At 44.7% G+C, this 13,478-nt stretch overlaps 5 protein-coding genes across 5 annotated transcripts; 3 read left to right on the forward strand and 2 right to left on the reverse strand.

Annotated features, from left to right (window-relative positions):
- Positions 1-102: 102 nt before the first annotated feature.
- Positions 103-1,489, reverse strand: L199_007301 (uncharacterized protein; the record flags this gene model as incomplete). Its single annotated transcript, XM_064892994.1, has 6 exons — positions 103-603; positions 724-850; positions 910-973; positions 1,043-1,056; positions 1,140-1,238; positions 1,350-1,489. The coding sequence occupies 6 exons, from the start codon at positions 1,487-1,489 to the stop codon at positions 103-105; spliced, it is 945 nt and encodes a 314-aa protein (XP_064749066.1).
- A 359-nt stretch (positions 1,490-1,848) lies between these two features.
- Positions 1,849-2,605, forward strand: L199_007302 (uncharacterized protein; the record flags this gene model as incomplete). Its single annotated transcript, XM_064892995.1, has 2 exons — positions 1,849-1,853; positions 1,915-2,605. 2 exons carry the CDS (start codon positions 1,849-1,851, stop codon positions 2,603-2,605), a joined length of 696 nt encoding a protein of 231 aa, XP_064749067.1.
- A 252-nt stretch (positions 2,606-2,857) lies between these two features.
- On the reverse strand, positions 2,858-6,850 carry L199_007303 (uncharacterized protein; the record flags this gene model as incomplete). The annotated part of the gene is made up of 20 exons (XM_064892996.1): positions 2,858-3,462; positions 3,536-3,553; positions 3,610-3,661; positions 3,729-4,091; positions 4,159-4,173; positions 4,233-4,279; positions 4,333-4,480; positions 4,606-4,663; positions 4,724-4,800; positions 4,857-4,910; positions 4,966-5,002; positions 5,064-5,199; positions 5,267-5,342; positions 5,402-5,472; positions 5,527-5,559; positions 5,684-5,753; positions 5,808-5,822; positions 5,876-5,965; positions 6,029-6,478; positions 6,536-6,850. 20 exons carry the CDS (start codon positions 6,848-6,850, stop codon positions 2,858-2,860), a joined length of 2,730 nt encoding a protein of 909 aa, XP_064749068.1.
- A 402-nt stretch (positions 6,851-7,252) lies between these two features.
- On the forward strand, positions 7,253-10,384 carry L199_007304 (uncharacterized protein; the record flags this gene model as incomplete). Its single annotated transcript, XM_064892997.1, has 15 exons — positions 7,253-7,282; positions 7,340-7,444; positions 7,507-7,601; positions 7,665-7,769; positions 7,830-7,935; positions 7,998-8,069; positions 8,130-8,162; positions 8,225-8,378; positions 8,437-8,506; positions 8,562-8,642; positions 8,697-9,071; positions 9,132-9,452; positions 9,522-9,627; positions 9,688-10,085; positions 10,165-10,384. The coding sequence occupies 15 exons, from the start codon at positions 7,253-7,255 to the stop codon at positions 10,382-10,384; spliced, it is 2,271 nt and encodes a 756-aa protein (XP_064749069.1).
- A 236-nt stretch (positions 10,385-10,620) lies between these two features.
- L199_007305 (uncharacterized protein) lies at positions 10,621-13,413 on the forward strand (the record flags this gene model as incomplete). The annotated part of the gene is made up of 10 exons (XM_064892998.1): positions 10,621-10,712; positions 10,865-11,346; positions 11,410-11,636; positions 11,703-11,816; positions 11,879-11,967; positions 12,043-12,160; positions 12,210-12,234; positions 12,298-12,366; positions 12,423-12,701; positions 12,803-13,413. 10 exons carry the CDS (start codon positions 10,621-10,623, stop codon positions 13,411-13,413), a joined length of 2,106 nt encoding a protein of 701 aa, XP_064749070.1.
- Between the last annotated feature and the right edge of the window lie 65 nt (positions 13,414-13,478).

Below are 13,478 nucleotides of genomic sequence, written 5' to 3' on the forward strand. Positions count from 1 at the left end.
ACATGCTGAGTAAAATTACAACATCGGTCCAGGTTTGGGTCCATTCAATTCTACGACGTCGCTCTCCCCGTTGGACTGCTATCGGAAAGACCAAACAAGCGATCACTTCTTCAAGCCCAAGCTTCTACCCAACACCCCTGCCGGACCACCTTTCAAGACCTTCTCAGCCTTTCTAAAAGTCAGACTAATCCTCCTACCCCTCTCACCAATCCATCGTCCATCTTTGGACAGGGTATCAACTATATCGGGATCACCAAGTAATTCGGTGTTTGATACCAGCACTCCTTCCCCCTCTTCTTTCGTACTGTCGTCACTCGGAGCACGAATTATTGTATCCCTTTCCCTTGAGTCGATTGAATGTAGGTGCGAAGTATATAGACTGGAACTTAGGACCAATAACGATCGAGGCATCAACAAAAGGTGAGCCATAGGTATAGCCGCTATGGTCTTCCCTTCGTCTTCGGCAGTCGACGAGGAGCTAGATGGAATCATGGGTGGTGAAGGACAAGTGGGGTTGACGTAATGATGCAGATCCAAGACTGTATGTGAACCTAGGGAGAGGGTGGTGACTAGTGGATGGAAGGCTGGACCATCTTCATGTGGCTATAAGAGGACATCGTCTATCAGTATATTAATCTCCTGATCAATGTCTTTTGGTTGTCTGGTGCTTTGATAGAAGTACGACTATGGATTATAGATTGAATGTTATCATTCCCAACTCACCGAGATACCCTGTCCGGGGTGATACTCATTCACCAGCACTTGGTTGATATCCAATTGCATCTTCTGCTTTCCCTTGACACTTGAAGCTACTCCAAGGAAAGATTCGATTCGTTCGATTACATTGGGACTGTAAATTTACACGAAAATTAGCTAGATGACTTATTCAAACGGGTATAGTACACTCACAACGAAGTCAAGAAATCTGGTAATGCCTCAGGTAACAAGATCCCATTCTTCGACATGGTCCCTCCTACTCTCGCAAAGCTGCGTAAGCGTTTCAGGTTCAAAGCGTAGGTCCCAAAATGTTATGTGGACTCACCCCAATACTGTAACCTATGACAAGAATCAGGTCACTATCTTAGTAGCAAACACATATTCAAATGACACCTGATGTTGATAAGTAACGCTCAACTTACCTTCTACCTGTACCAACCTTTTTCCATTTCGGCTGAGGTGATTCTTCTATCTTTCGAATTAGGTATTCTTCTTCGTCAGGGGTGATGAAATCGGGTATGCTATTAGATCGTTATAGAGATCAGTATCATGTCATTCCCATCCTTCAGTATCATCCAAGGTACATATGCGATGTTCAAGTATGGTTCACTTGGTACCCAGAGCTGACTCACTAGTAAGCAGCCGGCGGTATATTCTGAACTCTGAAATGTTCCAATGCTGGGAAAGCATAAGCGTGTTCTGTCGCAGATGCACTTGCACTGTTCGAGCCATTCTGGATCTGACTGTCATCGTCATGTATCGGGATGGGCATGATGTTCTGCTGTGCTAATCGATTGTTTTACAATTGCGAGTATGTGTCATAGGAAAGATAAATAACAAGGATGAAGAAATCTGAAATTAAAGTTGATCGACGTCATTTGAGAGTTGGAAGAAGTGGTAACGTAAAAAACAGAACAGACTCCACGTCCACGTCGAAGATTCCCTCTTGACTTTCTTCTTTCTGTTCCTCTCAACTTTCATTTCAGCTCACGATTATCCACTACAGTACAGTATAGATCAGCTCAAATCGAGTCCAGTCGAGTCAAGTGCATTCGAGCCAATTACCACTTCTTCCAACAGACCTCGACTTCTCCACCAACTCTTTTTTTTTCCTTTTTCCTTGTTCCCAAAATGGAGTAAGTCAACTACCCGTCCCACCCTTCTGAGCATCTAGCTAAGCTCCTCTCATATCTCTAGAGCACTATACACCCACATCCTTCCTCATCTGCCACTCCCCCTACAAGAGATTGTCCTCAACCCACCCTCTTTCACCAATCCCCAATCATTCATACCCGTGATCAAGCTCTTGTTTCCGTACACCAAGTGGATCCTAGTATTCTCGGCGGTCTACATCCTATGGTCATTCCTCTCAGGGATATTTGGGATGTTCTCCCGAGTGTTGAGGTTCAGTATGAAGATTGGACCTATCATAGGTTTGATAGCCTATCTTATGAATAGTTCAGGACAGGGATCGATGGATGAATTACTCGGTTTGGTCAAACAGTACTTCGGATTGGCTCCTCAACAAGCTGGAGGAGGTTGGAGTCCCGGTATAGCTTCTTTGGCATCGTTGTTTACAGATCAATCAAGTACCAAATCTACTAGAAAGGACAAGAAGAACTCTTGGACCGGATCTGGAATAGGTAAAGGAAACGATCCAATCTCATCGAGAACAAGGAATCAGAAGAATAAGAAATCCTCAACTGGTGGAGATACCGCAGGAGATATTTTTGAGAATTTGGTTAATCAGGCTACAAACGAAGAGAACGTTAATGCCGTACAGGACTTTGTGAAGAGTTCGTTAGCGAAAGCAGCTGGGTTAGATTGGTTATTCGGAGATAATAACAAGAAGGAAGAGGATAAATCGAAGAAATGGAAGAGTAGGTAGATAAGCAAGACATCAGAGAAGATTCACGATCATCAGAGCAGAGTGGGTAGAACGCAGAAGATGTGTCAGAAATGGATCAGGTGATCTCATAAGAGTACATATACATGATGAAATATTTATATACAACGATATCGTTCTTTGTTGGGTTTCGCTATATGGCTTTTATATTATATTTCGATTCTATACTTCTGGTATCAACGATTATCTCGAATGCTGGATATCAAACTGGATATGTATACAACTGTTATTCAATCAATCACTATCTGATACACTGACAATCCTACTGTTCTTATTACCCTTGACAGTTGAAACAGGTACCTGCCATCCATTCTCATCTTCCTCCAACATCCCACCCCAGCTATGATAATCATCATATACCTCTTCGTCGTCTTCCGATAAAATCTCACCATCATCCCGCTCCTCCAATTCTTCCAGTTCCTCTTTCTTTCCCTTCCCTCTTCCTCCTCCAGTAGCCTTTCCATTCGATTTGGTTTTCTTCCCATCGATATCGTCGAAATCAATATCAAACCATTCTCTTTCCATTCCATCCTCATTTCCCTTTTCATCGACTTTCTTCTTACTTTTCCCTTTTTCGCTAGATTTCGCTTTGGACTCAGTCTTGGCTTTCTTCTTAGCTTTCCCTTTCACTTCTTGTTTCTCTTCCTCATATTCTTGTCCATCCTCCTGGCCATCGTGCTCATCAGATTTCTTCGCGTTCTTCGACTTGCTCTTCTTAGGTTCGGATGCAGGGAACGTACATTCTATCTTGACTGATCGACCAGCTTGTACGTCCTCCAATCTCAATCTAGTCAATCGGACGGCCATATCGGATGGTACGATGTAGACATTTACAGAGTCTATTGCGAGCTCATCAGTTTGAACATCTTTGGCTGAACAGCATTGATTAGCTGAACATGTTAATATACTCACATGCAGTCGCATGATACGCTATAATAGCTTTATATCAGCCCGTCTCCCTCGATTCTAGATGTTCAATCACTCACAATCAGCCAGATAGCCCAATAAGACCAAATGTATTAACAGAGCTTCGGTATCCTGTAATATGGCAGATAAATCAGTACTTCCCTCTTGACAGATCACCATAAAGATCGGTGACACTCACGTCCTTCCCAAGCGTGATCTTCCCACCCAAATCCTCCAAATCGACCTTTTCTTTCTCCCCATTCAACTTTCTCTTCCCCTTCTTCCCTTCTCCTCCGCCGACTACACCGAACAATCCACCTCCTAGACCCCTGACCAAGTCCGATAAGTTCGCAAGTGTCACTCGTCCACCTTCGTTTTGCACGTACTGAGCTACTTTGAGGATTTTCCAAGTTTCCACGGTGACGTCTTTGGTGATAATCGAAGATGGATCACGAAGACAATTATCGCAAATCCCACATGTTGATGTAGATCCTGATGAAGATGAAAGTGCATCGGGGGCGTCCCATGCTGAGGCGGACAAATGCGCGGAAGCAGAGAAGTACTGGTTGTTGTTGATTATCAGCATCATCATTAGTGCGTTATCACACATCATGTATGGCTCCACTCACTTTGGCAAAAGCGACCTATGAAGCAAAGACTGGTCAGTGGACTGTAGGCATGGGCTCGCGTCTGTTCAGCTCACCTTCCTGCAAGTCTTCAGATCCTGAGCAAATCTTAACATCTCTTGCACTACCGGAACCACATCAGCTGTGGGTAAACTAGTCTCAATATTGGCGACTCACATTTGCTAGATCCATCTACATCACCATATATCAAGGAGGATAATCTTGCAGCGTCCTGACCTCGGTAAAATAATACACAATCACTATCTTGACCATCACGTCCCGCTCGACCGGTCTCTTGATAATACCCTTCGAGGGATTTTGACATCTATGAGATCATGTTAGACTAAAAAGTACTTCTTCATGTTATAGCAATTGAAACGTACAGAATGATCTATGACAGAAAGCATAAGCTTCTTCGCATTCATGTTACGAGTAAAACTTACGAATGACATATCTCACATCCCCTTTATCTATACCCAAACCAAAAGCGATTGTGGCGCAGATGCAGCTGGACGTCGGGAATGAACAATGAGCTCTGAGCCGTACAATAAGTATAGGGCTATCTCACTTGACTTTCCCCTCCCTCCATCTGACATGTATCCTCTCCTTCTCATAATCTTCCACTCCGGCATGATATATACCGGTCTGGTAAGTGGGTATCAGCTTCTTCCACATCGTTCCGAAAAATTGGTTTCATTTACCTTGATTTCGCCTCCTGACCATTCTCGAAGTTCTTCAGCGACTGTCTCGGCGTCCTGTTGCGATTGTCAGTAGGCGCGTCTTGTGATCTTAGTGAGACGACTGACATACCTTCTTACTCAGACAATAGATGATACCACTCTGTCCACTATAACGTCCATATTATCAGCTGTTGTTATATTCACACTTGTGTCAGCTGGGCAGCTCACGAATGATTCTTCTGAATCCATTCGCCCATTGCGGCAATAGCTGATTTCGCATTTGATGGTTTTGACAAAACCTTATAATGCAAATATGGTCGGAAAAGAGGAGCAGAGAAAAATACTGTGCCAGTCGATTTCGCAGCTATACCAAGCCAGATGTCAACATCGACTTTCCCTCTTCATTGAGTAGTGCCCAAGATAGTACTTACCTCTACCATCCGTTATCGGACCAAGACGAAGGATCTTCAGCAGATCAGGGAGGGTTTTCGAACTCAATGTTGCCGTCTGAACAATGGTCATGTCAGCTCAGACGACGTTGGGCATCTCTTACGAAGCTGACTTACTACTGCCTGGATCGGTATTCTGGGGAATAAGGTCTTGAGCATTGAAAGTTTCTTATAGTCGGGTCGGAAGTCTGCGCACCATTGTAAGCTGAAAGAGCTGAGACGGGCAGACTAGCTAAATTTACCATGCCCAAGTTGACTACAGCAATGAGCCTCGTCTGATGTGGAGTTAGCTATCGGTTGATACCCTCATACCTTTTAGCTCACCGATTACGAATCGCCCTGAGAATCAGCAGTCCGTCAGATCAAAGACCCATTTAAGAGGCGCAAGGTAAAGCTCACTTAATCCTCCTCTTTCGTTCACCTTTTCCAGAGTTGATATTAGCCTTTTCGACTTTGATACTTTCTCCGGCTATTGCTTTCAATCAGCTTCACACCTTTTGTCGTCGGGAGGATTTGAGCTGACCGTAACGTAACAAAGCTATGAGCTGCATCAGCCTTGAATCCAAATGTGACAAATGTAAATTCACGTACCCTTATCTCCTTCCTACCCCCTGACGGACCAGCTTTCATCCTTTCGTAAATCTCATTCTGCTCCGGAGTAGATGTAGCTCCGGTCATCATCTTCCGTATACCATATCAGCTAAGTATACCAATGTACTACCGCTAAAGACATAGCTGACTCACCACACATTCCACACCAATCTCTTTCAAAGCCCTAACTTGATCCCATATCAAAGCCAATAACGGACTAATGACGATAGTCAATCCTCTACCCATTACAGCCGGTAACTGATATGTCAAACTCTTTCCTCCTCCCGTAGGCATCACACAGACTATATCCCTCTTATCTACCGCCGCGTTGATCACACCTTCTTGACATAACCTAAAATCACCCAAGTGGAAAACACGTTTAAGAGTTTGCGAAACTTGAGTGGAAAATTCGAATTTTGATGATTGATAATCTATCAATCCCGAATTTGAAGCATTTCCAACTTTTGCCAAGGTGGAATCGGTGTTGGTATGTCGAGGCAGATTATTCATCGTCCTCAGTTGGGTTTCAAGACTCCTACGTTCGGAGGTAAGAGAAGTGTGTAGTTCTTGGAGTGGTCGAATTTGAGCTTCGACGTCTTTGATCTTCACAATGATACGATCAGCAGAAGAATGTATAGTCATGGAAAGGAGAGAGCTCACTTCTTTATCAAGCTTTGATAGAGCTACTTGTATAGCCTCTCTTGCTTCCATGTTTGCCATTCCTTCTTCTTTCACTGTACCGCCCAATCTTTGCCCTCCTGAGTGTCCATTCAACGGTCTGCTCCCACTAGACTGCGCTACAGGTCTGTCGTCGTCCTCATCATCGCTGTCTACCATTATGGGTTCATTGCAGAGACCAGGAGAGTAAGAGGATGATGGGTGGCGGGAGGAAGATGCTTGGCCTTGACCTTGATTCTGACCGAGAGAGGGATGTCGGAGGGTTAGTCGATCAGAGTAAATATTGAAGCCGGACATGATATGTGACTACTGGGAAAGGGGAAGAGCTGGCGGAACTATCGATGGACTACGATTGGTTGCCTGTTGCCGCTCATGTGGTCCATGGTAGTGAAAAGTCGAAGAGAGGTATGTGAAGAGTAAAGATATCCAGACTCACTGACAGTCAGATACCAAAGTAAGTAGAGATCGCTCGAGTGTGTTGATGATCTTTCGACAAACGCGTTTCCGTCGGAAGCAATGGCTCTTTGGTCCACTCGCGTGGGTTTGGCTATCACGTGATTTACCCAACCTGAACGAGCTGTTTTTCGCCTGGTGCTGAGACTGAGATTATTTGTACTTTAAATCTGCAATCGAGAGGCCTATTGAACCATACTTTGAACCCTCAAAGCATCAGTCTCAAGCGTAGACAAATATCTAATTATGGGTAAATTCAGAGGGAAGAAGTCAGCTGTAGGTCAACTCTCAAGCTTTGCGTATTTTAAAACTGACGAGTTGGGATATCTTCAGCGAGGAGGCGCTGCTAAACCTTTGAATCGAGATGAGAAACAGAACGATTGGAATGCCTTTGTCGGGGCCGATAAGAGCAATGCTGGGTTTGAGGAATATTACAAGGTCAGCTCACGTCTGTCCTCAATCGCCTATGAGATAGAGCTGATTGTGACTCTGTGATGCAGGCTCAAGGTATAGTTCCCGAAGGAGAATGGACAGATTTCATGGAATCGTTGAAAAAGGAATTACCTGTTACCTTCAGAGTGACAGGATCGAGAGCGTGAGCTGAGAGACCTTTCCAGGGATCTATGGATACTAGCTCACTGTCGGATCTGTTTCGTAGTCACGCCGAAACAATCAACGATATAATCAAGAAAACCTATGTTCCAAATATGCAGAATGTAGAATTCGAAGGAAGGAAATATGAACCTCCTTCGCAGTTATCTTGGTGAGTCTGCATTGCATTCCCTCCTCAGAGAATCAACAGCTGATGAAGAATCAACTATAGGTATCCTGGACAATTGGCTTGGCAGGTCGATGCTCCCAAAAGAGTTGTTAGGAAAACAGAGCCATTCAAGAATTTCCAACGGTTCTTAGTCGGTGAAACTGAAGTTGTAAGCTCACCCGTTGTGATGCACGGAAGGAATATGAACTGATACTCAGTCTTGGTTGGTAGGGAAACTTGAGTAGACAAGAAGCCGTATCGATGATTCCACCTCTTTTCCTCGATGTTGAACCCCATCATCTGGTAAGGCATCTATCCTCATCTCATTAATCTATGAGATTCACTGACAGACGTCTTGACTAGTGCTTGGACATGTGTGCAGCTCCAGGATCGAAGGTGAGCTGAAACGTGACTCTCATATTTGTGGCACAGTAGCTGATGCATATATATGTTTATAGACCGCTCAAATAATCGAAGCTCTCAATCCTCATCATACCGCTTCTACAGGTCTTCTCATTGCCAATGACTCCGACTACAAGCGGACCCATATGCTTGTCCACCAAACTGGGAGAATGCCGAGTAGAGGATTGATAGTGACTAATTTTGATGCTTGTGAGTAAAACGTACCTCATACCAATTGAAACTCGAAGTTAACTTTTTGGTCACTAAGCTTTGTTCCCGTCAATAAAGCTGAACGAGGGGAAAACATTGCAGTTTGATAGAATTCTGGCTGATGTGCCGTAAGCATCTTATCGCTTCAAAGCTTGTGACAAGCTAACGTCTTTCTGATTATAGATGTAGCGGTGATGGAACGCTGAGGAAGAATCTTGAGATATGGAACAAATGGGGTGCTGCTGATGGAAACAGTCTTCACGGGTAAGTTCGCCAAATCAAAGTACTTCAATGACTTACTTTTTCGATCGAGCATAGTCTGCAGCTACGTATCCTTGAGAGAGCTATGAACATGTTGAAGCCTGGAGGACGACTTGTATATTCGACATGTTCATTCAACCCTGCAGAGGACGAGGCTGTCATCTCGGCTGCGTTGAATAACAAAGCCGGTAAATTCCACATTGTCGATGTATCTTCCCAATTACCTGAACTCAAGCGAAGACCAGGTATATCATCTTGGAAAGTCGGTAGTCAACCTCAATCCAATGGAAGGAAGTTGGTATGGTATGATAGTTTCGAAGACTACAAGGAGGCTATCAAGAAAGGTGACGAAAAGGAGAATGATAGAGGCAAAGGACTACCTAAAACTTTATGGCCTCCTGCGAATGCCGCGGAGCTCAATCTGGACCGATGGTTAGTACTGCGCTCTGACTATACAATGTATTGTGAGTAGAAAGCTGATGAATATGTTAGTATGCGACTATTACCTCATGATCAAAACACAGGTGGCTTCTTCGTATGTGTCCTTGAGAAGAAAGCCAGCCCCGAACCGGAATCGGCCTCCTCCTCCCTTAAACGACCTGCATCTTCTCCACCTCCCACGTCCGACACCAAGAGAGTTCGAGAGAAATCACCTGAACCCGGTTCGTCCACCGCTGCTACTCCTGCGGAAACTACCCCTGTTCCATCTACTACAGTTAAACCCGAAGGAAAGAAGGAGAAGAGAGATCTGACTTTCAGAGAGGATCCTCTGTCCTACGTTGATCCCGAACATGCCGAAGTGAAGAGTATCATGTGAGTCTCCTTTTTCATTCTTCCCTATTCAGACGGTCATAATGGATTGACATGTCGTTTTGCGTACAGCGAGCGATTCAAGTTCAAGGACACTTTCCCTCGTAATAACCTAATGGTCAGGAACGATTATGGAGACCCTTTGAGAACAATATACATGACCAATGACATTGTCAAGGTAAGTCCATGCTATCAAATCAAAACTATTGGCTCAATACTGATTTGTTGAGTGATATAGGAAATCATACAAAATAACGATTACACTCGTCTCCGAATCGTCTCAGCCGGTGTCAAATGTTTCGCTCGACAAGATTCCTCACAACGGACTGAAATACGATGCAAATGGCGTACGCCCATGGACGGTATACTAGAGGTCTTACCTCATGTAGGTGAAGGTGTAGTCATCTCAGCTACATTGGTTGAATTGAGAGTGTTGTTGGAAGATCATTATCCCCCCTTGGATAATTTCGCAGATGGACCTTGGAAGAGCACGTTGTTACAGAGAGATATGGGATGTGAGGTCGTACGGTTCGAAGCTGGTCAAGTGGCTGGTGGGGAATTGGCTTTACCGATGTATCTTCCTGTATGGAAAGCCAAGATGAGTTTGAGTTTAATGATTGATAAGCGTGAAAAGAGGTGAGTTGCGTACATGCTCATCCCTTAAAAACAGAAAGGGAGATAAGAACTGACTGTCGTGCTTCGTTCTGCGATGTAGTATCCTCTCGTTGAGAACGTTCGGTGAAGATATATGTAAACCCCCTCCACCTCAGAAGGATCTATCTAAAAAAGCGGAAGAAGCCAACACCAAGACGGAGGGGGAAGGCGATGTAGCGGAGATTGCTGAAGCTGAGGGAGAAGGAGATGCGGGCATGGGGATTGCCGGTGAAGTCGCTGAAGGTGATGTGGTAGTTGACAAGAAGGAGGGTGAAGAGTAGGATCTAGATTCATAATCTCATTTTCCTTCCTGAACAATTGTTCATCTACATGCATGCATCTTTCCTTGCTGTGCCTGGGCGGCTAAATCCGAGGTGAATGAATGGCGTGCGAGATAACAAATCATCACTCTTGCACTCTTGTTTATCAGTGTGATAACATCCCGAGAATCCATTCAGTTTACCATGCATCACACTGTACATGAGATTATCTGTGTCCCATCCATGTCACCAATCGAATGACCGATCCGTCTCCCTCTCAAGAAGCCGGACCATCAAGGGAAAGAGAAAATGAGAGGTTGATAGTGAAAAGGAGGAGGACGGTGAAGGCGTGAGTTGAAAATTCCTATCTAGTAAAATATCGAATGAAGCTGATCCTAGGATGAGGGGCATAGTTGTGATAGATGTAGAGCCGTAAGAAGGTGAATCTCTCAAACCATGGGTATATTTCATCTCCAGCTGATCGATGGGTCATTGAGATAGTCGATGTCAACGAACGGATTCGGGCTCGAACAGCACCTGTACGAGATGTAATAGATTATCAGCTGAATGTACGACCACCCAACCTCAACGATCATTATCATTATCGTCATCCTACAATCATCATAAGCCTTCTAGCCATAAAACCATCGATGACAATCATGGCAAAACCTCCCATCATCATTCAGATATTACACCTAGACCTCCCGTCGCTGTGACCATACAAACAACTTCTCTGCCAGATACACAACCGATTCCTCATAACAGTATATCACTCTCAGCGCATCTAGCTACCGAGCCTCGTATTTTGGGATTTACATCTTTGTCAAGTTTGAGAGACGAAATTGCTGTGTCATATGGGAAAAGGGGAAACGAGCATGATCAAAGAGGAGATGATAAAGATAGAGAAATAGGTGGTGGTAGAGGCTTGAGGAGAGAGATGAAATTGATCGAAAGGGAATTAAGCTTGAGTGTCATTGAACAATGTGAGCTGTTCGTCCCTCCCTGTTTGCTTTGTCAATGATGGATGACCTGATTCGGATATTCAGTATTATCAGATTTCGCTACTCACGTCTCACCTTTAAATCCCATCTTACTGTCCCACGAGATATTCTCGCCTGCTCGAATGTCAGTAGTTACCATCTCGTCCGTGTGCGCCGTGGCATCCTTGTCCAGGACGGTACCCACTTCGGTGTTCTTGGCAGCAAAGAATAGGTTGATGGATCTGTTAGATCAGAGTGATGTATTGAAAGTTGCTAGTGTAGCTAACATCCAGGTGAGAAGATATGGCTTCTTAGCTTATGACCAAGAACCAATACGGAGCTAAGTATTCGATATATAGGCGCTACTAATAGCGACATCTAAAGCTGAATTGCTGATGAATCAGAGACAGAGTTCAGGTGGTTCATTGTCTTTTCAAAGATGTAGCTCGGCTATACGTATGGCCCAAGAGTTGGTGAGTATAATCCCCATCACGGCGTGGTCAAATCGAAGGGGCTGACCCATAGCTTCGCATAGGGCTTACACCGCACTGATATAGACTTCCCTCCCGACATCAATACGAGACGGAGGAGCGCTTGGCGATCATGTCTTATCGCTGACAGATGGTATGTTGCGTTCGTATTCCCATATGAATGCGTATTGACAAAGATCGGTACCTGACATTTAATCGTATGAAATAGGCTGGCAGCTGGGTATGGTCTACCACAGATTATAGATCTAGATGATTGCGATGATGTTTCCGTATCAGATGAGGAAGAGACCAATCCTCAGATAATGTTGCAGCACGAACTGTACAATGTAGGTTCATTCCTCTATAACACCTTATGTGCTGACTTGTATATACCAGGCGAGCACATTACTAGGCAGAGTATGTAAGTGATGAATCGAATCGCCTGCTTCGAGACTGTTACTAACATTCTCATCATGCAACATAGTGAAGGAGATATACACACCTAAAGTACTCGCTCGGACCAACGACGATAGGATCGAAGGATTGATCATGGGTGGGTCAACTCAATTTTCGGTTTATCAAGGGTATACTAAGTCTCTTCGTGCTCAGCGATCGATCGCTGTCGGTTTCATGTCCATGAGTCCCTTCGTTTCAACCCTGCTCCAGAAGTAGGCAGCGTAGTCTTCGAATTATCCATCCTGACTGTCGAAGCGTTATTCCTACGAGGCGTGACTAGCACCAAAATCCGTCGCCCACCTCATGTAACGTATAGACCTAGTCCGGGAAGATGGAGAAGTATCTCGGAAAGAGCTCAGAAGCTGGTGGTATGGATTGAAGAGAGGGGAGATTGGTTGTTGGATACTTCAAGGATAGGGCTGTACGGTCTGAGTGAGTTGTCATATACCGCATCATATCGTCATGCCACCCATATCCGCCGATCCAAAGTGTATCACAAAGCAGGCTGATGCTCTGTCCAAATGCTTGGGTAGCATTCTGCAGTTTGATGATGTTTCGAGATCATACCCAAACCCACTCACCAAGCGCTTTGCAAGGTCTAAAATTAGCGTCCAAAGCTACCACTCGCTGGGCAGAAGGCAATGGGGAAACCACATACATGACGCAGGGAAGGAAAAATCACGCTCAGATTATTAGAACGTTATACGTAGTGGCGAGAGATGGAGTCGTGGGAAGGAGTACGGACAACTCAGCAGGAGAAAGATTACATGTAGTCTCGCCATTGGCAGAGGGAAAGAATCAATCTACTTCTATTTCTACGGCATATGAGACCCATATATCTCCAACAACGTCAACTACCAGTCCGACATCGATCCTCAACCGAAATACCACTGGCACGATGCCCTCAGAGCTGGAAGTTGGTCACTCATTACTACAGCTCACCGATCCAAGGCGGCCCATAGAACCACAACAGGAGGAATCGAATGATAGTCAAGACAACACATTTTCGTTGTACACGGAATCATTCCCCTTTTGTGGACTTGGAGCGAATACCGAAGAAATGGCTTGGTCAATGCCCCCTATGGATAATTGGTTATCTGAGATCCTAGAAGGTGAGGCAAATGGAACTGGCTGGACATTTTGATTAGCTATTGTCAGGGTTGTGCGTGTGCGTGTGTATGTCTTTAAGCCTCCAGGTTTGATGGATGT

This window comes from Kwoniella botswanensis, chromosome 2 (genome assembly GCF_036426115.1).
Source record: "Kwoniella botswanensis chromosome 2, complete sequence".
NCBI lineage: Eukaryota > Fungi > Basidiomycota > Tremellomycetes > Tremellales > Cryptococcaceae > Kwoniella > Kwoniella botswanensis.